This window comes from Pituophis catenifer, unplaced genomic scaffold (genome assembly GCF_029215685.1).
Source record: "Pituophis catenifer annectens isolate HBS135680 unplaced genomic scaffold, rPitCat1.0.hap2 SCAF_3, whole genome shotgun sequence".
Lineage (NCBI taxonomy): Eukaryota > Metazoa > Chordata > Lepidosauria > Squamata > Colubridae > Pituophis > Pituophis catenifer.
The window spans coordinates 208,654,530-208,681,717 of record NW_027256883.1 but is presented as its reverse complement, the minus strand read 5'-3'; the positions used below and the strand labels follow the sequence as shown (position 1 = coordinate 208,681,717).

Here is a 27,188-nt window from a genome sequence, read left to right as displayed (position 1 = left end):
CTATATATCTCACCCAACAAAAATGACCTTTGTTGTTAGTTGCAAAGTCGTGTCCGACCCATTGCAACCCCATGGACAACGTTCCCCCAGGCCTTCCTGTCCTCTACCATCCTCTGGAGTCCATTTAAGCTCACGCCGACTGCTTCAGTGACTCCATCCAGCCACCTCGTTCTCTGTTGTCCCCTTCTTCTTTTGCCCTCAATCTTTCCCAGCATTAGGCTATTCTCCAGTGAGTCCTTCCTTCCTTCTCATTTGGTGGCCAAAGTATTTGAGTTTCATCTTCAGGATCTGGCCTTCTAAGGAACAGTCAGGGTTGATCTCCTCTATGACTGACCGGTTTGATCGCCTTGCAGTCCAAGGGACTCGCAGGAGTCTTCTCCAGCACCAGAGTTCAAAGGCCTCAATTCTTTGGCGCTCAGCCTTCCTTATGGTCCAACTTTCACAGCCAGACATTGCAACTGGGAAAACCATCGCCTTGACTATATGCACTTTTGTTGGCAGGGTGATGTCTCTGCTTTTTAGCAAGCTATCTAGATTTGTCATAGCTTTCCTCCCCAGGAGCAAGCGTCTTTTAATTTCTTGGCTGCAGTCCCCATCCTAGAAAAATAAATCTACCTCCATTTCTTCCCCATCTATTTGCCAGGAATTGAGAGGGCCGGATGCCATGATCTCAGTTTTCTTAATGTTGAGTTTCAAGCCAACAAAAATGACTTTATTTCACTCTAATCCTCATCCTTTCTTGCCCCTCACAATTATTGGAGTATCTACAGCAAAGAGCACCTACATAAAGCTTCAGAAGAAAACAAGAAGTAAAAGAAGGTATAAAGGACAAGAATCCAAATGATGGATGGACTCACCTGTTCGGCCAATGACAGATACAGGGTCACTCTCTCCTGCAGCGTAGACTGCAATTACGATTACTGTATAAACTCTAGCAGGCAGGAGAGAATGGAGAACAATGGACTGGATCCTGCCAGAGACTGTGATCTGTGGAAAGGAGAACATAACACTTTTACAACCTAAGCAAGGTGATGTGATTTTAAGACTCAAACAGGACAATTACTGTAACAACTGAATAATTGAAGGCAGGACAAGAAGCAATGGATGCAAAGCTTTCAAGGAGAGAAGCAATCTAGAACTAAGGAGAAATTTTTTGACAGTTTTTGAGTTGAATTTATATTTACCGACAAAGAAATAAAGGGAGACAAGTATAGATCTATTTCAAGCTATTTAGCTCTCGTCAGCTAGCCATACCCTTCTGGGATTTGAACCTGGGTTACTTATATATTAGGCAGGGGTGGGCTTTAAAAATTTTAGCAAAGGGTTCTCTGCCTGGTTGCTGGGTAGGCATGGCCATGGTGGGTATGGCCTGCACCATGTCAGGTGCAGGAGCCGACTAGGCCATACCCTAGGCGTTTTTGCCCTCCCCGGGCTATGGAGGCTTTCCTCGAGCCTCCAGAAGGGCGAAAATGGCCCCCCCAGGCTCCAGAGACCCTCTGAATGCTGGAAACAGGCCCATTTCTGGCCTTCCTGAACTTCCGGTAGACCCGTTTTTCGCCCTCCCCGAGCCTCCGTGAGCATCCTGCACTTACCTGCATCCAAAATGGGCCGCGTGGGGATTCCTGGGAGGGGAGGGGCGGGGTGAGCAGGGCCAGCCAGGAGTGGGATTTGGGGGTTCTCCAAACTGCACAGAATCTTAGCTAGAGGTTCTCCCAAACCCCTGCGAACCCCTGCGAAACCCCAGCAGGCCACCCCTGATATTGTAGTTGTTAGTTGCGAAGTCTTGTCCAATCCCGGAATACTGCAGCCATTGTAAATACATGCTAAAAACGTCCAAATTTGGATCACATGACCATGGGGTCGTAAGTAGGAGGACCGTTTGGAAGTCATTCTTTTCAGTGTCGTTGTAACTTCAAATTGTCACTAGATGAAATGGTTGCAAGTCGAAGACTTCTTATATCCAATGTTATCAGGGACCTATTCGTGCTCCTGTTTCTGGCACAAGACAATTTGTGAAATAGTTTAGTGAGACACTGTGTCTGATCCATAATCCTCCAGCAAAGGGTAACGCTTATCCAGAAATTGGAATCCAATTCTCCTTGATTGAAATTTATTATGCTATCAAGTCCGCACAGTAAGAGGTGAGACTGGGAGAACCATTTTAAAATTTTTCTTCAATTATAAAATCTAGGGTTTGACCTTGAATCGGTATCTCTCTGTTTATTTCTTCTTATACATGGTGGAAGTCCCTCGGAAAAGACACTTTAAAAATAATAACAGAATAACAGAGTTGGAAGGGACCTTGGAGGTCTTCTAGTCCAACCCTCTGCTTAGGCAGGAAACCCTACACCACTTCAGACAAATGGTTATCCAACGTCTTCTTAAAAACTTCCAGTGTTGGAGCATTCACAACTTCTGGAGGCAAGTTGTTCCACTGATTAATTGTTCTCAGTGTCGGGAAGTTTCTCCTTAGTTCTAGGTTGCTTCTCTCCCTGATTAGTTTCCACCCATTGCTTCTTGTCCTGCCCTCAGGTGCTTTGGAGAATAGCTTGACTCCCTCTTCTTTGTGGCAGCCCCTGAGATATTGGAACACTGCTATCATGTCTCCCCTAGTCCTTCTCTTCATTAAACTAGACATACCCAGTTCCTGCAACCTGTTCTTCATATGTTTTAGTCTCCAGTCCCCTAATCATCATTGCTGCTCTCCTCTGCACTCTTTCTAGACCCTCCACATTATAATAATAATAATGTTTCTTTAAAATGTAGAAAGGGGGCTATATTTCCATTTTAACAGCTCACATGCATTAATACAGGTAACCTTAGACTTAACAACCATTCCTTTAGTAATTGTAGTAAATTCCTTTAGTAATTTAGTAAAAAGAGCCTTTGTGGCGCAGCAGACTAAAGCACTGTTAAGTAACACCAGCTGCCTGCAATTACTGCAAGTTCAAATCTCACCAGACTCAAGGTTGACTCAGCCTTCCATCCTTTCGAGGTAGGTAAAATGAGGACCCGGTTTGTGGGGGCAATAAGCTGACTTTGTATAAAAAAGAAGACTGCTTGGGGAGGGGGGTCGAAAGCCCTGCTAAGCAGGTATATACAAAAGTATGAAGGCTATTGCTTAAAAGCATTGTAAGCCGCCCTGAGTCTCCGGAAAAGGGTGGCATATAAATCAAACCAATAAATAAATAAATTGTTCAAAGTTACAATAGCACTGAAAAAAGTGGCACATGACCGTTGCTTTGGAGAAATAGGTTGAACTTGGATGAAATGTGGTTTTACCAAGACATTATCAAGTGATATTAACACTTCACATGATCTTGATTCTATCCCTCTGTTAACCAGAAATTCAAACAAAGGTTAGATTGGTCCTGACCTCTTTGAAGACAGGTTTTTGCCATCTGGGTTGACGATCCAGTTGTGGTGCAGAGCTCATTGAACGGATATGGTGAGTGCTGTGGATGTTTCTGGTAACTCAGCTAATGTATTATGGTTTTAATATGGTTTTGACATGCTTTTATGTATTTGGGCTTCTTTTACTTGTGTTTTGTTGCTTTTATTGATGTGTTAATTATTGGAAACTGCCCAGTCACACATATGTGGCGGGGAGCTATACAAATGGAAGGAAGGGAGGGAGGGAGGGAGGAAGGGAGAGATGGGAAGGAAGGAAAAAGAGATGGGAAGAAGGCAGGGAGAGTGAGGAAGATTTTTAGGAGGGAGGGAGGGAGCGAGGAAGAAAAGGAAGGAAAAAAAGAAGGAAGGAGGGAGGGAGGGCGAGATGGGAAGGAAAGAAAAAGAGATGGGAGGGAGGGAGGGAGGGAGGGAGGAAGGAAGGAAGGAAGGAAGGAAGGAAGGAAGGAAGGAAGGAAGGAAGGAAGATTTTTAGGAGGGAGAGAGAGAGGGTGGGAGGATGAAAGTGGGGAAGGAAGGATGGATGGATGGATGGATGGAAGGAAAGAAGGAAGGAAGGAAGGAAGGAAGGAAGGAAGGAAGGAAGGGAAGATGGGAGGGGGGAGGGAGGAAGATTTTTAGGAGAGACGGAGTGAGGAAGAAAAGGAAGGAAGAAAAGAAGCAAGGAAGGAAGGAGGGAGGGCGAGATGGGAAGGAAAGAAAAAGAGATGAGAAGAAGGGAGGGAGAGAGAAGGAAGGAAGGAGGGAGGGAAGGCGGGAGGAAGGAGGGAAGAAAGATTTTTAGGAGGGAGAGAGAGAGAGGATGGGAGGGTGAAAATGGGGAAGGAAGGAAGGAAGGAAGGAAGGAAGGAAGGAAGGAAGGAAGGAAGGAAGGAAACCAGCAAGTCACCACACATAGCTCTCATTACTAGATTTCTCCATGATTTTGCCCGAAGATATTTTCCATCTATATCTAGATTTCCATTAAATACCAAACTTTGAACCCATGTGATGGGAATTGGGTCTTGCCTGGCCATTCTGCATACCGTTTCCTGCTGCTTGCTGTGACTCCGTTCTGGACTGTAGCTGATTCTGTAGTGCTGAACTGCAGCATCAGGAGGAGTCCAGTGAACCCGAAGGCTGCTGGGGGTCTCCGAATCCACATAGAGATTTGTGGGTGGGTTCTTGGCAGCTGAAAAGGAAGAAAATCCAGAAGAGCAATCTTATGGATGTGAGAACCGAGTTGTATGAAAAGGATGGGCAAAGCTTGGGGAAAGAGTCAAGAGAGATATTAGTCTGGAGTCATTACGTTCCCACAAACAGCCTAATGCCAACCCCTCTTGAATTCCATTAAATCTTAAATACAGGTAGTCCTCAACTTACAACCACAATTGAGCCCAAAATTTCTGTTCCTAAATGAGACATTTGTTAAGTGAGTTTTCTCCATTTTACGACTTCTCTTGCCACAGCTGTTAAGTGAATCATTGCAGGTGTTAAATTAGTAACACGCTTGTTAAGTCAATCTATCTTCTATGTTGATTTTGCTTGTCAGAAGGTCACAAAAGGGGATTACATGACCAAGGAACCGTCATAAATATGAGTCAGTTGCCAAGTGTCTGAATTCTGATTGCCTGACCATGGGGATGCTGAAATGGTCGTTAAGTGTGAAAAATGGTCATAAGTCACAATTTTCAGTGCCATTGTAACTTCGAACGATCATTAAATGAACTATTGTAAATTGGGGACTACCCACAGTGCCAATTTTAGTGCTGACCATTAGTTAACTAGATTCTTGAGTATAGGCATGAGTAATAAATCATCTTATTTAGAATTTAATGTACAGTAGTGGCCAAAATTGTGGAAACCTTTTGGGAAAAGTGTATTTTCTAAAACTAGCTAATAACACTACTTTTTTTGGGAGTAGTACCATAAAATTATATATCAATGGAAAGATAATTTAATCAAGAATGCAATGCAATAACTTTTATGAAGGATTTGCTATTAGAATAGCAGTTATAGTATAAAGAAGGAAAGTGAAACACGTAGAAAAAACGAGATATACAAAAATTATCACCATGTCAGTTAATACTTAGTTGGGTAATCTTTAGCATGAATTACGGCAGAGGTGGGTTTCAGCAGGTTCTGACCAGTTCTGGAGAACTGGTTGTGGAAATTTTGAGTAGTTCGAAGAACCGGTAGTAAAAATTCTGACTGGCCCCACTCCCATCTATTCTCTGCCTCCCAAGTCCCAGCTGATCGGGAGGAAATGGGGATTTTGCAGTAACCTTCCCCTGGAGTGGGGAGGGAATGGATATTTTATAGTATCCTTCCCCTGCCACACCCACCAAGCCACACCCACAGAACTGGTAGTAAAAAAATTTGAAACCCACCACTGAATTACGGCCTTACAACGTCTTCCCATGGAGTGAACCAAGTCTTTTAGTTCTGCTGCTGTTATAATGTGAAACCAAGATTGAATGCTTGCTTCTATTAACTGGGTTTTATTGCTGGGTCACTTTTGACTAACAAGTTTCTTTAGTCGGCTCCATAGATTTTCAATTGGGTTAAGGTCTGGGCTATTCCCAGGCCATTCCAGCAGTGGAATAGGATTATCTTGAAACTCCTAAAAAAAGTGATGTTATTAGCCATCAAACCTCAAAAATACACTTTTCCCAAAAGATTTCCACAATTATGGCCACTACTCTATAGTTTGGATTCTTCATACCTGACACAAGCCCTTCATTTATCCTAAGCCTTCTGTAATTCCCCTTTTACCCTTCCCACTGTCCCTCTATGGTTGAAATTGCTACATTTTCCAATTGTAGGAAATTAATTCAAGAGTATTTCCTACTAATCTCCATCAGTAGAGATCTTTGGCCAAAGACCCAATTCCATTATCTGTTCGGAGACAATATACATTTGCTGATTAACCGTGCAGCCAATAAGACATTTCAGACCCAGATAAATAATACAAATCATTTTTATTGATGCGATACTGATTAAAAATAACCCCACGGAAAATGTGAAACAGAATTTATACTCTCTTGGATAATGTTACGAGCTCCCTCCGGAACCTTGGAAAATAAAAAATGATTTTGCAAGGGCCTCAGAATGTCAAGTAGAAAGTGATAAAACCCCACAAAAAATATTCAAAGAAGGAACACTGGGGGATTTTGCACAGCCAGAAGCTTTCTTGCATTCCGGAGAGGGACTTCTGTTCCTGTAGCTCTTCTGATTCTAATTATACTGATACTAATTTTTATGGTAATTGCATGAATTTTTATGCTCATGCTTTATGTTTGCATTTTGTCTTGAGGTTGGAAGTCACCCAAAAAAAAAAAAAAAAAAAGCAGAAAGATGGGACATAAATGCAATCATCACCACCATTCTGGAGTGGCAGCAGGAATAAATTCCAAATAAATTCAGGAAAAGAGTCATAAACTGATATGGGCTATCAAGGTTGATTCAGCCTTCCATCCTTTCGAGGTAGGTAAAATGAGGACCCGGATTGTGGGGGCAATAAGCTGACTTTGTATAAAATAGAACACCGCTTAGGGGGGCCCAAAAAGCCCTACTAAGCAGGTATATACAAAAGTATGAAGGCTATTACTTAATGCATTGTAAGTCGCCCTGAGTCTCCGGAGGAGGGCAGCATATAAATCGAACTAATAAAATAAATAAATAAATAAATAAATAAATAAATAAATAAATAAATAAATAAATAAATAAATAAAATGTGGGACAAAAATATGAGGGTCATGTATGAAATAGGACAGGGGAGACACGGAGGCACGCAGACGGGGAGAAGTGAAAATGCCTTGGCACATAAAAAACAAGTTCCTTTTGTATATATTTTATTTCATTTTACCCAGATTATTGTGGAGAAAATCTATCTCCATTGATGGCACGTAATCAATTAATCAATCAATCATAAAGCTTTCCATTAAAACATGATTGCCCTGTTAGAGCCTGAAGCAAAGAGAGAACACGAAATAATGATTTTTTTTTTTTTATGAACAAGACCAACAGATTTGAATTAGGAGAATAGCAGCACAAAAATGGCAAGAAGGATGAACATAGTACAGGTAATCCTCAATTTACAACCATTTATTTAGTGACCAACGTTATAACAGCACTGAAAAAAGTGCCATGGCTGTTTTTCATAGTTATGGTTGTTGCAGCATCCCCTTGTGATCAAAATTCGGACACTTGGCAACTGACTCATATTTATGACGGGTTGCAGTGTCCTTTTGTGACCTTCTGACAAGCGAAGTCAATGGGGCAGCCAGATCCACTTAATTACCGTGTTACTAACTGCACTGGTTCCCTTAACAACTATGGCAAGAAAAGTCACAAAGTGGAGAAAACTCACTTAACAACCATCTCACTTAGCGACCAAAATTTTGGGCTCAGTTGTGGTCATAAGTCGAGGACTACATATATATATCAGTTCCTATTTTTCATTCCAGCCACTCATATCAAGAATGATCCTTTGTTTCTGGATTCAGTGGATTCAGTGAATTCAGTGGATTCAGTGGATTCTGAAGTTGAAAATCATCAGATTCCAGATATAGGGAAATCTTATAACCATGTTATGACTAGACACTTTTTGTTATATTGTACAGATGTATCTGCCGGTGAGTTTGATTATCTTTGTAGAGACTTGGACTGAACTTGAGATAAATCTGGTGGATTTGCTGCTACAGGTGATCCTTGATTTACGACTGCAGTTGAGCCTAACATTTCTGTTGCTATGCAGAACGGTTTGTCATGGAATTGCGCAGATGAAATTGGAGACACTAAAATAAACTTGTGTTATCATCCAAAAAGTAACAACACAAGATAGTCAGGAAAATTGTGAGGTAAATTAAACAGTATACAGAACACATAGAAGAAAAAAGGCGGGAAAAAAAGGGAAACTCCCCCTTTATAACCACGGCAACCAATCATAGGGTAGATTGCGTCATGCATGAGTCAGCACTCTCTAATTTAGGGGTGGGGAACCAGGGCCCTTTTATGGCTTGTGGACTTCAACTCCCAGAATTCCTGAGCCAACAATGCTGGCTCAGGAATTCTGGGAATTGAATGCCACAAGTCATAAAGGAGCCATAGTTGGAGCCACCCCTGCTCCAACTAATCAACTATACAACTGTGTGTTTTGGCCTATTGTACACTTTACTGTTCCAGCTACTAAATTCAATATCCTAACACAGTTGTTTTGTGAGTTTTTTCCAAGCACCAGGGGAATCAGATGATCTGGGTGGTTCGAATGAATCTAAACATTCATTGCAAGCTGAAAAACTCTCTACAAGAATCTGAACTACTAACGGTTAAAGCAAATTGGCGGTAGATAAGAGTCAACTGAATTTATGGTGGACTGGACTTGGATCTCTTGTGGGCACAAAGGGATTCGAGACTGATGACATGTTTGACCCCCTCTCTCAAGCTCAGCCAGGTCATCTCCTATAGTTTTGCCTGATTTTACGACCTTTCTTGCCACAGTTGTTAAGTAAATCACCGCAATTGAGGCAGGGTGGCAAAGTAGTTAGAATGCAGTACTGCAGGCTACTTCTGCTGACTGCAATTTGGCAGTTCAAATTTCACCAGGCTCAAGGTTGACTCAGCCTTCCATCCTTCCGAGGTCGGTAAAATGAGGACCCAGATTGTTGGGGGCAATAGGCTGACTCTGTAAATTGCGTACAATGGGCTGTAAAGCACTGTGAAGCAATATACAAGTCTAAGTGCTATTGCTATTGCTAATTGTTCCATTAGTAACATGGTTGTTAAGTAAATCTGGCTTCCCCATTGACTTTGCTTGTCAGAAGGTCGCAAAAGGGAAACACGTAACCCCAGGACACTGCAACCGTCATAAGTATGAGCCAATAACCAAGCATCCAAATTTTGATAACATGACCATGGGGATGCTGCCATGGTTGTAAGTGTGAAAAACAGTCATAAGTCACTTTTTTCAGTGTCGTTGTAACTTTGAATGTTTACTAAATGAATGGTTGTAGGTTGAGGAATACTTGAATTGAAAGCAGGAGAAGCAGAGATACTGGCATATCCAAAATGAAAGCAAAAAAGGATCCTGAATTTGCCACAAACTCTCATTCACAAGTTTTTTCAAACAATCATTAGTTCAACTCTATATGTCCCATGGAGACGATTTTCTAAGTCAGCTATGGTAGCTTGAATTACCAGTTCAGTTTTTAAGGTGAAAACAGGGAATTTGCTTTGCTTGTTTGTTTGATTTATATATCCGCCCAATTTCACATAAGTGATTCTGGGCAGCTTACAATCAAATAGATCAAAACAATAAAAAAAGGAAAAACTAATAGAAAATAAAAATAAACAGAGCAGCTGAAGTGTCATTAAAAAAATCAACAAAATGGTTGGCCATTTTGGTCACATAAACAGGGAAAGTGTCCAGGAATGACTTGGAGGTAAATATTTAAGACTGCCCTCAAAAAAATGGGAGACTTTCTGCTCCATCAATTAAATCTGCATTTGGAAGTGAGCTAAAAAAAATGAATGTGATTCCTGTCACAGAAGACCATTAAACTGGGGTCACCAACCGTTCGGACCTCAGGGACCACTAAATTCATAATTTTAAATCCCGCGGACCACTAATATGATCTGCCTAATGACCGCTGGGTGGGCATGGCTAGATAGTCATGTGACTGGGTGGGCATGGCCAACTCGATGTCACTCACATCGAGGGGCACCTCGACGGCCTCTACTTACCCCTCCCCTCCCAGCCACTCCTCGGCTCCCCGCCCGGGCTCCTTAGGGCCCCAACAGGAAACAGTTTTTGGAGCTTAAACAGCCACCAAGAGAAAGAGTTGGCAAAACAGCTGGCTCAGTTTAAATTGGATCTCACTGAGAAGGAGACTCAGCAGAAATACCTCACTGAGGACTATGAGCATAGGCTTTCCAAGCAGAGGGAAGACCTGCGGGAGTGCAAGGCCAGGTACAGGCTCCTGGAAACTCAGCGGGCTGAGATGGTCAGCCAGTTCCAGGCCATGATGCAATCCAGCAGTGGGTTCTTCCTGGTTCGGCCCGGTTCGGCTGAGCTGATAGCAGTGACGATGTGACATCACCGAACCGGTTCTCTTTGTCTGGGAGCTGGACCCTTCTGCCCGCCCCCGTGTTATTCCTACCTTTATTTCTTCTTTTTTAGCCCAGCTGATAGGTGTGGCAGAGTGAATTGCTGCACCTCATATGGGCAGATACCTAATGCGCTTGTGCAGAGCGCAAGTTTGGTGCGCATGCAAGCGAAGCGAGCAAGCATGTGGCGATCGCGCGCGAAGCATGTGCACGAAGAGAACCAGTAGTAACGCCGGTTGGAACCCACCACTGATGCAGTCCCAAAACATTAAACTACATTGCAATTGTCTATTTTAACAATTCTATACTTGGGTGTGCTTTCGAATAGTGGTGCTGAAGAAGACTCCCTTGAACGGCCCAAGGAGATCCAATCGGTCGATCCTAAAGGAACTCAACCCTAACTGTCCTTTGGAAGGACAGATCCTGAAGCTGAAGCTCAAATATTTTGGCCACCAAATGAGAAGAGAGGACTTGTTGGAAAAGACCCCGATGTTGAGGAAGATGGAAGGCTAAAAGGAGAAGAGGATAGCAGTGGATGAGATGGTTAGATGGTGTCATTGGCACATTGAACATGATTTTGGGCAAACTCCGCGTGACAGTGAAGAAGAGGGGGGCTGGCATCATGTGGTCCATGGGGTCGGAAAGAGTCAGGCATCACTTAGCAACTGAACAATAATTACTTGGGTGGCAAATTACATCCAATTGGACAATGAATCAAAACGTTTTTAGGTATAATTTGGGGAAAGCTGGCCATTGCACTTAAGAAAGTTAGCACCCACTCCCCTCCTAGAAGAATGAAATATTTTAGGAAACATTAAAAAGGCAGAATATTATATTTCCCTAGATGAGAAAAGGAGAAACATGCTCTTGGAAAGCAGCCCCCACCTTTGTTAATAGCCCCAGAAAGACTGGGCCATCTTATCTACAAGACAAAAGGCCTTCAGCTCCAGGGTGATAGGATTAGCCCTCACTCAAGATCCAAACCAGGACAAAACCATTAAGCCATAATAGGAATTGCCCAACACCCTTTCAGAACACAAACCTCTAATTACATCATCACCCAGCAAGATTCAACCAAGCCTGGGACACAGACAGCCTACAGGGTTAGCTGGACCCTGCATAGCCGCCTGAGAATCTGACAACCAATAGGATACATTTCTTACACAGGAACAGGAAGCTCTAGGGCAAGACCCAAGAGAGGGTATAAATATATCTCTCTCACCACTCCATGTGTTCAGCTACCCAGAATCACACGTGCTTGGTGGTTCTGCTTCACCATTAAAACCAATCTTCCAAGCAGCCTCCGTGTTTCCAGTGTCTTTCTCCCCATTTGGAACTGAACCCAGATGGACATTTCTTCCTACAACACTTTGAGTTCAGACAAGGCCATCATTCTTCTCAAGGGGAGATACTTCACTCAGAAAACATTTACTATATTTTTTGAAGTATAAAATGCTCTGGACTATAAGATGCACCTACCTTTTTTGGGGAGGAAAACAAGAAAAAAAAACCTGCCTCTGCCTCGCAGCAATTTGCCTCCTTGCAGCAAACAGCAAACCGCCTGTTTCAGTTTCATTTTCAGCACAGCCTGATTAGTACAAGAAAAATAAAATCTGCCTCTTCCTCCCAGCAATTTGCCTCCTTGCAGCAAACAGACCGTTTAGCTTCAGCTTCAGCTTCAGCACAGCCTGATTAGCACAAGCAGGTGATTGTCGGTTGGATCGGGCTCCCGAAGATCAGCTGTTTCAGGCTGCAGGGATTGCCATAGTCTATTGCCGTCACAATGCTCCCCATTTTCCGGGAGGGGGGCAGCGGTGTGTGTGTGTGTGTGTGTGGCTATATTCAGTGTATAAGATGCATCCAAATTTTCACCCTCTTTTGGGGGGGGGGAAGTGTGTCTTATACTCTGAAAAATACAGTACCCACAATAAAAACATCGGTGTTTTCGGTGTTTCCTCTGTGTTTTTTTGGTTTTTAGCAGAGCTGAGAGAAATCTCATATTGTTGTGTTGAACCTGAATGGTCCCTCTCCTTTTGATTGCAAAGTTTTTGTCTCACTGGAGCCAAACCAAACGTTTTATTGAGCATATTTTCCTCCAGGCCGTGGATACTTTAAAATACACCATGGAGAAGTAAAGGATTGCAACTGATCTACTCATTCTACTACCACATAGGAGGCCCACAAGTAATGTCAGCAGCAGAATTTGACTCAAATGCCTGTGTTCCTAACATTTTGGATGTGTTGTTTTTTTTTAAAATAGATGCTCCTGGTAGATTTTTTTTTTCTTTGCAAGAATTTGTTTCCTCTCTAAAGTATGAATACAGAATAACTCGGAAGAGACCTTAGAGGTCTTCTAGTCCAACGCCCTGCTCAAGCAGAAGACCCTATGCCAGTGATGGTGAACCTTTGAGACACTGAGTGCACAAACTGCGTGCACGCAGTTTGCTTAGCTCCAACAACTGCTTCCTGTTGGGGCCTTAAGGAGCCCAGGCGGGCAGGCGAGGAATGGCTGGGAGGGGAGGGCTAGTAGAGGCTGGCGAGGTGCCCCTCAACGTGAGTGACATCGAGTTGGCCACGCCCACCCAGTCACATGACCACCTAGCCACGCCCACCAGCCGGTCATTAGGCAGATCATATTAGTGGTCCACGGGATTTAAAATTATGAATTAGTGGTCCCTGAAGTCCGAAAGGTTGGTGACCCCTGCTATAGAGCGCTGCACACCAGAACATGGCTTAGGACCTGGTTACTTACGGGACCGCCTACTACCATCAATAGCCTCCCACCGACCAGTACGCTCCCACAGAGAGGGGCTCCTCCAGGTGCCGTCGGCCAAACAATGTCGGCTGTCGGCCCCTAGGGGGAGAGCCTTCTCTGTAGGGGCACCGACGATCTGGAACGAGCTCCCCCCAGAGATATGGAGGATTCCGGATCTGCGCACCTTCCACCGCGAGCTGAAGACTGTTATTTCATCAAGCTGGCCTCGCCTAAATCTTCTCCCTTTTAAGTGCAAATTTTAAATTTTAATGTATTTTAAAATATGGGTATTTTAAATTATGGGTATTAATTCAGCCAAACTTATTTAATTCATTTTATTCGATTTTAAATTTTGTATATGTATGTGTTTTATTTTATGGCTGTTCACCGCCCTGAGTCCTTCGGGAGTAGGGCGGTATAGAAATTCAATAAAATAAATAAATAAATAAATAAATAAACAACTAGACACAAGAACATTTTTTTCCCGAATGCCATCACTCTGCTAAACAAATAACTCCCTCAACACTGTCAAAATATTCACTAAGCCTGCATTACTATTATTATTAATCTTCTCATCATTCCTATAACCCAGCTCCTCCCACTTATGACTGTAAATTTGTTGCTTGTATCCTTACGATTATATTGATATTGATGTGGCTGGCATGACTCAACGCCAAAGGCGCACGGAACGCTGCTACCTTCCCACCAAAGGTGGTCCCTATTTTTCTACTTGCATTTTTTACGTGCTTTCGAACTGCTAGGTTGGCAGAAGCTGGGACAAGTAACGGGAGCTCACCCCGTTATGCAGCACTAGGGATTCAAACCGATTAACTGCCGACCTTTCGATCGACAAGCTCAGCATCTTAGTCACTGATCCACCGCGTCCCTTCTCCTTAGGTAATATATTTAAGACGCCATGCAGGCTAATAAAAAACAGCGTTTTTCACCTCTTCTTTTTCAATTCAGGAACATAAATATAAAGTGGATACATTTCCCTCCCCCTCTCCCCCAGATGGGAAATGTGGAGGTGGAGACAGTGACTCAGATCCTTCTACATCTTGGACGTCTTCTGTAGGAGGAGAGGATGTAACAGTGGGGGCTCTTTAGCTGAGAGAAAGCTTGCTTCGATGAGATATGATTGATGTTTAAGAGTGAAAATACTGGCAATACATGGCAAAGATATTGTGAACAGGAAGCAATCTTCCTCATTTCCCACAATAGCAAAACCAGACGGCAACAAATCCAGCTGTCTAGAAAAAGTTTTTAAGTGCCACAGAAGGAAAAAAAAAAATTTTTTTTTTCATGTGATACGTCACCAACTGTGGGTCCTTGGTGCTCTCTGAGCTTGGAGGTCATCAGTGCCCCAGTTTGTGGAATATGCTGTGCCAAGATGGGGTGTTGGCTTCTGGTGTAAGTGGCTTTGAAAGGAGACCAGATCAATTCCTGCAGAATATGTCTCTTAAGGCCATTAGCCTTTAGGCAGATGGCGGTGTAATTCTAATAATAATAATAATAATAATTTTATTTCTATACCGCCCTTCTCCCGAAGGACTCAGGGCGGTGTACAGCCAATTTAAAAACACAAGACACAACAATAATTAAAAATTAAAATAATTAAATAGATTTGGCCAATTTAAAACCCCAAAAATTAAAATTATTCTATGTACTAGAATACAGAATAACAAAGTTGGAAGGGACTTCTAGTCCACCCCCCGCTGTTCAAATAGAAGACCCTATACCAGTGGTGAAATGCAAAATTTTTCCCTACCGGTTTCTGTGGGTGTGGCTTGGTGAGCATGGCTTGGTGCAGGTCATGTGATTGGGTGGGCAGGTCATGTGATTGGGTGTCCAACATTTTTATTTTACTTTTTAAAGCATTTTTTACTACCGATTCGCCCTAACTGGTAGTAAAAAAAATGCTTTAAAAAAGTTAAAAAAAAGGTTCCAACGATCGCACAGCTGATTGTCACACCTGATTGTCGGAACCTTTTTTAAAAACGTTTTTTAGCATTCTTTTACTAGCTATTGCCCGAACTGGTAGTAAAAAAATGTTTTTAAAAAGTAAAAAAAAGTTCAGCTGATCAGCTGTGCCGCACGATCATCGGAACTTTTTTTTACTTTTTTAAGCATTTTTTTTACTAGCTATTGCCCAAACTGATAGTAAAAAAAAAAAAAATGCTTTAAAAAAGTTTTTTAAAAGTTTAGATGATCAGCTGTGTCGTACGATCATCGGAACTTTTTTTTTTTTTACTTTTTAAAGCATTTTTTTTACGACCGGTTCGGGTGGACCAGTAGCATTTTCACTACCGGTTCGGGAGAACCACCCTGAACCAGTAAAATTTCACCCCTACCCTATACCATTCTGGACAAATGGATCTCCAGTCTCTTCTTGAAAGCCTCCAGTGCTGGAGCACCCCAACTTCTGAAGGCAAGCCATTCCACTGATTGATTGTTTTCACTGTCAATAAATTTCTCCTTGGTTCTAGTTGGATCTAACTGGATCTAGGTTGAATTTTAGTGACAAAGGTGACAACCAGCACCTTGAATTGCACCCGGAAGCAAATCGGCAACCAATGCAGTTCCCGCAGGTGAGGTGATACTGATCTGTCCCCGTCCACACACACACACAAACACAGCCAGCCGAAAGTACTTGGCACGCACACAGGTCGTTATCTCAAACTTGGCAGCAATATAATCACCGTCTGCCAAGAGCTTTTACTGCAACAGATAACATAAAATTACATATGCATTGCAAATAGTCCAGCAAAACAAAATCCCTTTCGGCAGCTTCAGACGTTGTTCAAGTGACTAGCCAAAGTTCGTTTTTGTTCGTCACGGAGTTTTATCAGCCACCACCCTCTCTTATATAGTCTCTGGGGTGTGGTCCAGTGACTCAGTTCTAATCCCTAGCATGCTGATCTGTCCCCGTCCCCACACACACACCACACAGCCAGCCGAGGGTTAAGGAAACTGTCAGATGTAAATGCCTTATTCTCTAATGTGTAAATAGTATATGAATGGGGTATCAGGGGTTAACTTATTCTTCACTTCTTAATGTATTCATAATTCACCACTCCCACTCATAGCTCCACCCATTGTATATATAAGGAGCCACCTACACCCTTTTCCTCGCTTCTATCTGTGAATATTCAGTGAATATAGAATGCCTATTGTAAATAAAAGGAAGTATATTTAAAACTTTAACTCTCACTAATATTATTGAGTCTGATCCTGAAAATATTGCAACAAGCTGGTAGCAGAGGATGGTTAATTGACTCAATAAAAACTTAAAAATGTCTAAGAAAGATAGGCCCAACACCAGGGCCTACAGCAAAGAAATGGAAACAGAACAAGAAATAATCAACGAATCCACAAACGCAATTTCGAGAGAATCCGAAGAATACACCACTGAAGACGAAGAAATAATAGACGAAAATGATGACCAGGAAGAAATCGAAATAGAGAATAACGAACTCAGGTCAGAGATATTAAAACTATTAAAAAGCCAGAAGAATGATGAAAGCCTCATCGCGAACCTCCAAGAAATGCTGAAGAACAGCGGAGCAGCGAGAGAGAAAAACATCACTAATGAGAAGTCTAAAGACCCAAAAATAGTGAGTGATATGACTGCAGAAAAAGTCATTACGAAGAAGAAAAACAGTGATCCCGCGCGAAATTTTGAATGGCAGCCATCTTGGTTTCAACAGGCCTCCAAGGTGAGCGAAGCAGAGCCAATCAAAATGCTCAATTCAAAATTTCTGGCGCGAAAAACGTTATCAGACAACGAAAATGAAAAAGAAGATTCGAACTCCTCAGAAGAATCAGAATCAGAAAGTGAAGATGACTCAACAAAATCCCAAATAAAATCAGCAATGAAAACACTTTTTGCTGCATTTGGGCCAAAACTAAAAATTACCAAAGAGTCACCGAAGAAGCGAGCGAGCAAGCCGATACCTCAAGACCTGCCCGCTCCCATCCTGACTTCGAAAGCGCCGACGCCCGAACCCAGAGAGCCTTGTCGATTCCGCCCTACACCACAGACCGAAGCAAGTGCCAACGCTCCCAAAAGAAAAAGGAGAGCAGCCGCCGTCGTCAGAACTCCCAAGGTCGAACCAGAGACCGACTCGTCTGAAGCAGAGCAGAGCGAGCGAGCCGCAATGGAGAGAACCTTCCACGACGACTACAAAGAAGAAATGGACAACGCGCATGCGCGAAACTACGCAGACGGTCCGGGAAGACATGAACTGGCGAGAGAACCACGCAGACTCGTTGCGAGCATCCCCATGCCGTTTTGCAATTTTCTACACTTGCGAGACCACGGACTGCCCCAGGTCGTAAGTAATGGACAAAATAATGTCGGAAATTTACCCAGTGACTTCCCAAAACTAAGGGTTGATGGCATTAATTTGCAAGAATGGTATCAACAACTCCAGGTTGTCTTTATGAAGGAAAATTTACTATTTTTTATCACTAGTCCCCCAAAAAGACCTTGGACTTTAAAAATAGATTGTTTACACCATAGAGCATTTTTCTTAATAATATCTAGTGTGTCTCCTGCAATGTATCATAGCATCAAACCTAATCTGACTGTTTCAGAAATTATTCAATGCATGTTTAATTTGTTTCACAGCGATAGTGTGGCTACCACCACAAGAATGTCTAAGGATTTCTTTTCATCTAGAGTGAAACCAGGGGTTTCCATAAGTGAGCATTTAATATCTTTAAACAAAATAAGAGCTGAGCTGCATTTGAGGGGGGAGGTAATTTCAGACCAAACAATGAAAAGTGTTATTATCAACTCACTTGATTCATCATGGGACAGTTTTATGTCACATTTAGACACTATCAATCTAGGATATTTATCCATAGAAAGTCTATCCAATAAATTGATAGCAGAAGACAATTCAAGAAGAAATCGTTCTAGCAATCATACAGAACACAAACCTTATAGGAAAGTAGCTTTCCAAGAAAAATATAATGAAACATTTAAATGTCACAATTGTGGATCCAGGGAACACAATAGAAGAGATTGTCCCAAAATTTCAAAGGAAAGACATAGGTCAGAATATAGGAACAAATACAATTATAGACAGTCTTCCATAGATAGACATAGATATAGAAGCCCACCAAATTACAAAGAGAATAGAGGGGGCAGAGATAATTCAAAGGATAGAAAATCTGGTTCACTGAATGGATTAAATAAACAAGACAACACTAAAATACAGCAAAATGAGAACAATAATTGGCTTATTGATTCTGGAGCAACTAATCACACCACTAATAACAAAAATATATTGTCTTCATTTACAGAAGATAAATTTGTAATAAAAGTAGCTAACCAAGAAAAGGTTCAAGTGTTAGGCAGAGGAAATGTAACCTTGCCTGGTCTAGGAAAAATAGAGGGGGTATTGTTAATACCTGAAATACCTCATAACATACTAAGTGCCATAAAACTAAGTAGAGATTCTGACATTAATATAGTTTTCTCAAAGGGAAAAGCGACTTTGGAGAAGAATAAAATAAATATAGGCACTGTGATGATTAAAGGAGGCCTACCTTATCTGATAACAAAGGAAAAATGGTTGCATAACATTGATTCAAATATGGAAGATTGTATTGAAGCAGATGATGAAAATATTAGTAACAGTGACAATGATGAATGTAAAATATCTCATGATCACGCAGATGCACACAATGAAAAAAAACCAAAAATAGGTAAACCAATTCATGATGAGTGTGCTCACATCTTACATAGGAAGTTAGGACATGCCAGTTTTCCTGTAGTACAAAAAATGACTGAACACGCAGAAGGTGTCAAAATAAAAAATTGTGAAAACTATTTGGAATGCTCAGTATGTAAATCTACAAAACTAAAAACTAGTCCCAGACCAAGAAAATCTACTAGATCAACTAACAAAATTTTTGACTTAGTACACATGGACTTAGTTGGCCCATTAACTCCATCAATCACCTATAGAAAACGTTACTTCCTGACAATAGTAGACGATTATAGCCGTTATGGGTTTGTTTATACATTAAAACACAAAGATGAAACCTTTCAAAAATTTAAGGAATTTTACAAACGCATAGAAACACAACACAATATCAGAATAAAACAAATTATGACAGATAGGGGATGTGAATTTATGTCTAAAGAATTCTCCCAATGGTTAAAGGATAGAGGAATGCTACATTACACGTCTAGTCCATTTTCTGCGTTTCAGAACGGGATTGCAGAGAGAAAGAATTCCACATTACAAACCATGATTAGATGCACATTGGAGGATGCTGGCTTAAGCAAACAATTTTGGTCAGAAGCCTTACATTATTCAAATTACACACAAAATAGAACCTGGTCCAGTATTGTAAATAAGACACCATATGAAGTAATGTATAATAGGAAACCAAAATTAGCACACATGCACATATTTGGAGTCACTGCAGACGTACACATACCTAAACAGTTGAGAAGAAAGGGAGAAAACGTATCCAGAAGACTCAGATTTATGGGATATGAAACTGGTACCAAAGGGTACAGATTCATTGATAATAATAACAAATTTATAGTTTCCAGAACAGCTGTGTTCCATGAACAGGCCAACTGGTCTAAATTACATCTTAATGAAATATTTCCAAATAAATGTAAAGATACAAAATCTCATGAGGAAGGGACCATAGAAAAACAGAATATCAACAAATATAAAAGCAAAACCAAAACTTGGACAAATAGCCAACACAAAATAAAGACAGACACACTAACAAAAAAAGAAGCAAGATATTTGCATGATAACAATAGCAAACCTGAAAGAGCCATTAGAAACAACAGAAATCAAATGCCATATAAATACAGAGATTACATAATGCATATGGATGGTGAGCCAATAACGCCTAATACTTATGAGGAAGTGTTAAAACTCCCTCGTGAAGAAAAAGAAAAATGGGAATTAGCTATGAAAAAAGAGATGGAAAGTTTACAAGGATTAAATGTATTTACACCTGCAATTGCACCTAAAGATAAAACGATTATTGGTACCAGGTGGATATATAAAATTAAGAACTTAGAAGGAGGCAATACTCTATATAAAGCTAGATTAGTTGCACAAGGTTACGCACAGAAATATCCGGAGGACTATACTGACACGTATTCCCCCACTGTAAGAACAGAGAGTGTCAAAACAGCTCTAGTGGTAGCATCAGCACTCAACCTTGATGTATTTCAATATGACATACAAACTGCGTATCTACACGCAAAACTAGATAAGGAAATATACGTAAGAGCACCTCACAGTCAATACACCAACAAAAATGAAATTTGGCTGTTGAACAAGAGTTTATACGGATTAAAACAATCTGGTAAAAGATGGTATGATTGTTTAGTAAAAGTACTTAAGACCATGGATTTCAACGCTACCACTGCTGATAACTGTTTCTTTGTCAAAAAGGATGATGATTACACTGAATTTGTGTTGATTTATGTAGATGACATTTTATATATAGGAAAACACAAAGAGAGAAGAGAAATTTTTGTAAATAAGTTAAATGAACATTTCTCGTTGAAATCTCTAGGTAAAGTGAACAAATATCTCGGTGTTCAAATTAATAAGACTAGAAGGGGATTCAAACTTACTCAGAGAGATAAGATTATAGAACTTTTAAATAAATGCAATTTAAACAATGCCAAACCCTGTGATACTCCTATGCAAACTGATTTTCTTAGAAATACTGATGAATCTTCACCTGAATTCAAGGATAACACGTTTTATAGATCAATCATAGGTTCACTTCTTTATATATCTAATTGGACTAGACCAGATATCGCCTTACCACTCAATTTATTATCCAGACACGTCAGCAAACCAACAATGTATCACTGGGAAGCTGTTAAAAGAATTTTAAGATATCTGAAATGTACACTGGATTTTTGCTTAGTATTAGAACCTAGTAATAATAAAGAACCAAAGCTTACATGTTATGCAGATGCGGACTGGGCTGGAGACACATCATGCAGAAAAAGTACATCTGGTTATATTTTTCTTTTAAATGACTGTCCAGTTTACTGGTATACTGGTAAACAAGAACTAGTAGCCACTTCAACGACAGAAGCGGAATATGTTTGTTTATCCAAAGCTGCAAATAACCTTGTATGGTTTAATGATTTAATTTCAGATGTTTGGAAAAAACCTGCTTTGCCTTTTGTTATGCATGAAGACAATAAAGCAGCCATCGAAATATCTAGATCTGATGCCATTGGACAAAGGTCCAGGCATATAGATATAAAATTTAAACATGTAAGACAATTATCTCAGGATGGATTTATTAAAGCAGTGCATTGTGATACTTCAGAACAATTAGCTGACATATTAACAAAGCCTTTACCTTCTAAGCAACACAAATATTTAACATCTAAATTGTATGTCTTGTATTGTCCTGAATCTGAATGTAATTGGTGTTGTATAACGAATCGGCATTTAGAGGGGGATTTGTCAGATGTAAATGCCTTATTCTCTAATGTGTAAATAGTATATGAATGGGGTATCAGGGGTTAACTTATTCTTCACTTCTTAATGTATTCATAATTCACCACTCCCACTCATAGCTCCACCCATTGTATATATAAGGAGCCACCTACACCCTTTTCCTCGCTTCTATCTGTGAATATTCAGTGAATATAGAATGCCTATTGTAAATAAAAGGAAGTATATTTAAAACTTTAACTCTCACTAATATTATTGAGTCTGATCCTGAAAATATTGCAACAGAAACACTTTGGAACGCACCCAGTTCTTATCTCCCTCTTGGCAGCGATAGACACACCGTCTGCCAAGGGACTTTATTTTCACAAACAGACAGATAAGATACGAACGTTCAAGAAAGTCCAAACAGAAATAATATTCCTCCCAGCAGTTCCGGATGAGGCTTTAGTGACTGTCCAAGGTTTTGCTTTGTTCGTCACAAGGATCCTTTGACCACTACCCTCTATTATATAGTCTCTGGGGTGTGGTCCAGTGACTCAGTTCTAATCCCTAGCACGCCTCCCAAGCTGCTGCAAACGTTTATCACGCCTTCGGAGGCGTGCATCCAGGAATGATGTTTCATTATCACTTTGATTCGAATCAGCTGTCTCCTCTCCCTCGGCCGGCACTTGAGACAATGCCAGAGGGGAGGGGCCTGGAGAGGGAGGCCTGGCTGACTCCTCTTCCTCATGCTCGGAGCTTTCTTCCTCCGATGGGACAGGCTCAGAGGGCGGGGCCACAACACATGCCTCCTTAACTGCTGCAACCGTTTATCACGCCTTCATTGGCGTGCATCCAGGAATGACGGCTCTCCTTCACTCTCATCCGAGCGACCTGGCTCCTGGCTAATCTCCTCTCCCTCGGCCGGCACCTGAGACAGTGCCAGAGGGGAGGGGCCTGGAGAGGGAGGCCTGGCTGACTCCTCTTCCTCATATTCGGAGCTTTCTTCCTCCGATGAGATAGGCTCAGAGGGCGGGGCCACAACAGATACATGTGCACACCGTAGTCTGCACAAAACCAAGTGGGCCACTGCATTTTGTACCAACTGGAGCTTCCGGATGCTTTTCAGGGGCAGCCTTCCATCTTTCCCAACATCAGGGTCAGAGGTGGTATTCAGCTGGTTCGGACCAGTTCAGACAAATTGGTAACGGAAATCACAGATGGGCCCACCACCCACCTGTCCACCCGTCCCAGCTCTATGCTATACTATTTAGCCGTGTTTTTGAGACCAGGCGCATGTCTGGAAGGCAGGGGTCCACGCAAAGTGAGCATACGCGGGGTGAACCGGTAGTAACAAAATGTGGAACCCACCGCTGATCAGGATCTTCTCCAATAATTCCTCTTTTTTCATTTGGTGGCCAATGTATTTGAGCTTCAGTTTCAAGATCTGTCCTTCCAAAGGACAATCAGGGTTGATTTCCTTTAGGATTGATTGATTGGCTCTCCTTGCAGTCCAAATTCATTCTTTACCCCAAGCTTTGAAAATCCCATTACATATAGTAGGTACGCGCTAGTCACCTCCAAGTAGCTGAAATGTTTGTGCAATTTTTTTTTTCAGATGAATGCCTCTGAAGCTAGCATCATTTATTTTTAAATGTCAATACTTCTGTTTTGTAACCACTGTAATAAACACTCCAAACACACATGCAGAGTCCTTTCACGAGTGCGTCTGTTTTGCTTGCTAGTTCAATAAATCCAAAACATCACCCTCCCTCCTTTTCCCACCACAGGGAGTTTTCCAGTTGGTTTAATTTATTTATACCACATATATTTCCAGCCAGGTGGTGGAAATGTTTGCTAGTGATCATAGCAGTTTTCAAAGCAATATGGTCCCAAACTACTAACGAGAATTGGTTGCAAAGCATTCCTATAAAACTATTTTGAAGCTCAAAAATAAGCAAAAGAAAAAAAAACAGAATTATGTCAGAAAAAAGGAATACCTCTGTCCTGGTGGGATAATATCTTGATAAAACAAATAAAGTTTGATAAATAAATAAATATGCATAGAATATGCAGTACAATGCATTGAGAGTTCTGTACATCGGGGAAACAAAACAATCGCTTCATAAATGCATGGCACAACTTAGGAGAACAAACCCTGCAGGACAAGATTCAGCAGTCCTTCTATATTTGAAAGACAAAGGCCACTCTTTTGAAGACAGCAAAGTACACATTTTGGACAGAGAGGACCGCTGGTTTGAAAAAGGGGTTAAAGAGGCCATCTATGCCAAAATTGAACAGCCCTCTCTCAACGGAGATACACATTGGCAAAAAGAACCAGAACACAAAATACAAGCTGAGCGGACATGACCTTGTAGATGACCCTCACTCTGTCAAGGACCTTGGAGTACTCATATCTAATGATCTAAGTGCCAAAGCCCACTGTAACAACATCGCCAAAAAGGCATTAAGAGTTGTAAACCTAATCTTGCATAGCTTCTTCTCCGGTAATATTACACTATTAACCAGAGCATACAAAACATTTGCTAGACCAATTCTTGAATACAGCTTGTCTGTCTGGAACCCGCACTGCATATCGGACATTAATACAATTGAGCGAATCCAGAAATATTTCACGAGAAGAGTCCTCCACTCCTCTGCTCACAACAAAATATCTTATGCTACCAGACTTGAAATTCTAGGCTTAGAAAACTTAGAACTACGCCGCCTTCGGTATGACCTAAGCATAGCTCATAAAATTATCTGCTACAATGTCCTACCTGTCAATGACTACTTCAGCTTCAACCACAACAATACACGAGCACACAATGGATACAAACTTAAAGTGAACCGCTCCAAACTCGATTGCAGAAAATATGACTTCAGCAACAGAGTGGTCAATGCCTGGAATGCACTACCTGACTCTGTAGTTTCATCCCAAAACCCCCAAAATTTTAAGACTGTCTACTGTTGACCTCACCCCATTCCTAAGAGGTCTGTAAGGGGCGTGCATAAGAGCACCAACGTGCCTACCATCCCTGTCCTAATGTTTCCTCTATTCGTATCTATTTTATAACAGCTGAGCAACTTGGGGCCAATCACAAGGAAATTGTGAGTTCTAATCCTGCCTTAGGCATGAAAGACAGCTGGTTGACTTTGGGCCAGACCCTCCAACCTACCTCACAGGGTTGTTGTTGTTGTGGGGAAAATAAGAGGACAAAGGAGTAATAGGTATGTTCACCACTTTGGAAAAGGTCTAAATGAATAAAAAGAGGGAGAATCAGAAATTTTATCAGTTCCCTAGAGCCCTCTCACTGTGAACCTTCTTATAATTAATTTCATCCCAGTGCAGCCATGCTGATCCAGCCTTGGACAGGCTTCACTTTTAATGAGTGCCTTCAAGAATCATGTTTTCTCCTGGAAGAAACCATGAAAAGAAATTTGAAATCACGCTGCCTCCTGCAGAGGGTTTGGTTTTTAGAATAATTCTATATGTCAACCAGTGGTGGATTTCAAATTTTTTTACTACTGGTTCTGTGGGTGTGGCTTGGTGGGCGTGGCATGGCTTGGGGGGGGGCGTGGCTTGGTAGGAGTGGCTTGGTGGGAGTGGGAGGGGAAGGATACTGTAAAATCTCCATTCTCACCCCACTCCAGGGGAAGGATACTGTAAAATCTCCATTCCCTCCCCAATCCAGGGGAAGGTTACTGCAAAATCCCCATTTCCTCCTGATCAGCTGGAACTTGGGAGGCAGAGAATAGATGGGGGCAGGGCCAGTCAGAATTTTTACTACCGGTTCTCCAGATCTGGTCAGAACCTGCTGAAACCCACCTCTGATGTCAACCCTGAAGCTGACCTGGCCAAAGCCATCTTGAAAGCTTCAGCGTTGCCACATTGGAGCTGAGGGATAGGGAGGAAGGATTTGAGATAGCTGGGATTTTGTAGCCGAAACAAAATACTTTCTCTTGGGAACCAAGGACATTCTCACACGTGGTCAGAGAGAAGGCGGAGCAATGTCACCAAGCAACCAGACAGCACCGTGATTGGACCATGTGACTGATTGTTTTGAGAAAGTGACAAACTTTTACTTTGAATTAGGTGAAAACTGTAGGAACCTTCAGAGTCGGTTTTCATCAGATCTGTGCCAATATGATCTATCTAATAAAGCTATTCTTCGAGGAATCTACCTGCCTCGGAGTTTTCCTTGCTATGGGTCTATTACTTGGAACCTTGACACTATAAAAATATCTTACATCATAATTCTGCAAGGAATATAAATCCTTCCATCCTCCACCCTTCAGTCAGAACTGAAGAAGCTTCGTGGATGAGAAGTGAAACGGCTTCAAGGAAAAATAAAGAAACTCCAGTTGCCTTTTGGAAAAAAAAGCACCTTAGGGACAACCATGACCTGGATGACTGAGAATCTCCATAGACAATTCTGTAAAAAATTTCACCCAATCTTGGGCAGACCCAATCTTGGGCAGACCGTTTGGGAAGACTTCCCAAACAGAAGTTGATAATATTTTTTTTTTTTGTTATGACCGACATAACAAAAATTATGTGGGTCAAATCCCACATAGTGGGAATCGACAATTATAGAGCTACAAATCAAGATTTCATTCAGCTGAAGAAAAGGTTAGTTGACTCCGGAGTGCAAAGGATTTCTGTGATGTGCCTTGAATTGCTGGGATGTCCCTTCCAAGGAGAAAACAATAATCATTTCAAGTTGTAAAACCATGATTTATTGCTTGTTGAATGTTCTCTTTCGACAGAAGCAAACTACACACTTTAGCTGAATAAAATCAAGATCAGGGGACTGGAGCGTAAAACATATAAACAGTGGCTGCTGGAATTGGGTATGTCTAGTTTAATGAGAAGAAGGACTAGGGTAAGGTGACCAGATTTTAACATTGGTAAAGAGGGACATTGTGGGCGTGGCTTATTTTGTGGGCGTGGCTAGCTGGTCATGTGACTGGGTGGGCGTGGCTAGCTGGTCATGTGACCGGGTGGCCATGGCTATGTGTATAGGGTAAGGTGAACAGATTTTAACATTGGTAAGAGGGACACCATTGTGGGCGTGGCTTATTGTGTGGGCGTGGCTTGGAGGCCATGTGACTGGGTGGGCGTGGCTAGCTGGTCATGTGACCGGGTGGCCATGGCTATGTGTATAGGGACTACTCAGAGGGCTGGAAAGTCATTTCTGACAGGTCCTCACACTTTTGACTGGTCCTCACACTTATGACCATCCTCACATTTATGCCCGTGCAGCATTCTTAACAACCATGTCACTCATTTCACAACTGCTTCTCTTCACCATGGTGATAAGATAGGGCAAAAAACATAAAATGTGAGGACAGTCGTAAGTTCGAGGACTGGTCAAAAGTGCGAGGACCAGTCAAAAATAACTTTTTCAGCCCTCTGAGTAGTCCATATGCACAAAAGGACTAACCAGAGGGCTGAAAAAAGTCATTTCTGACAGGTCCTC

The 27,188-nt window shown here is 41.7% G+C and overlaps 1 protein-coding gene across 1 annotated transcript in view; it reads right to left on the bottom strand.

Moving 5' to 3' along the window:
• Positions 1-27,188, bottom strand: part of COL20A1 (collagen type XX alpha 1 chain) — a 210,074-nt gene that overhangs the window by 108,346 nt on the left and 74,540 nt on the right. Inside the window, exons 19-20 of the mRNA XM_070941127.1 lie at positions 4,437-4,582; positions 858-987 (exon numbers count right to left, since the gene is read on the bottom strand). Of these exons, the coding sequence (XP_070797228.1) occupies positions 858-987; positions 4,437-4,582 (276 nt within the window). The remainder of the gene's footprint in view (positions 1-857; positions 988-4,436; positions 4,583-27,188) is intronic.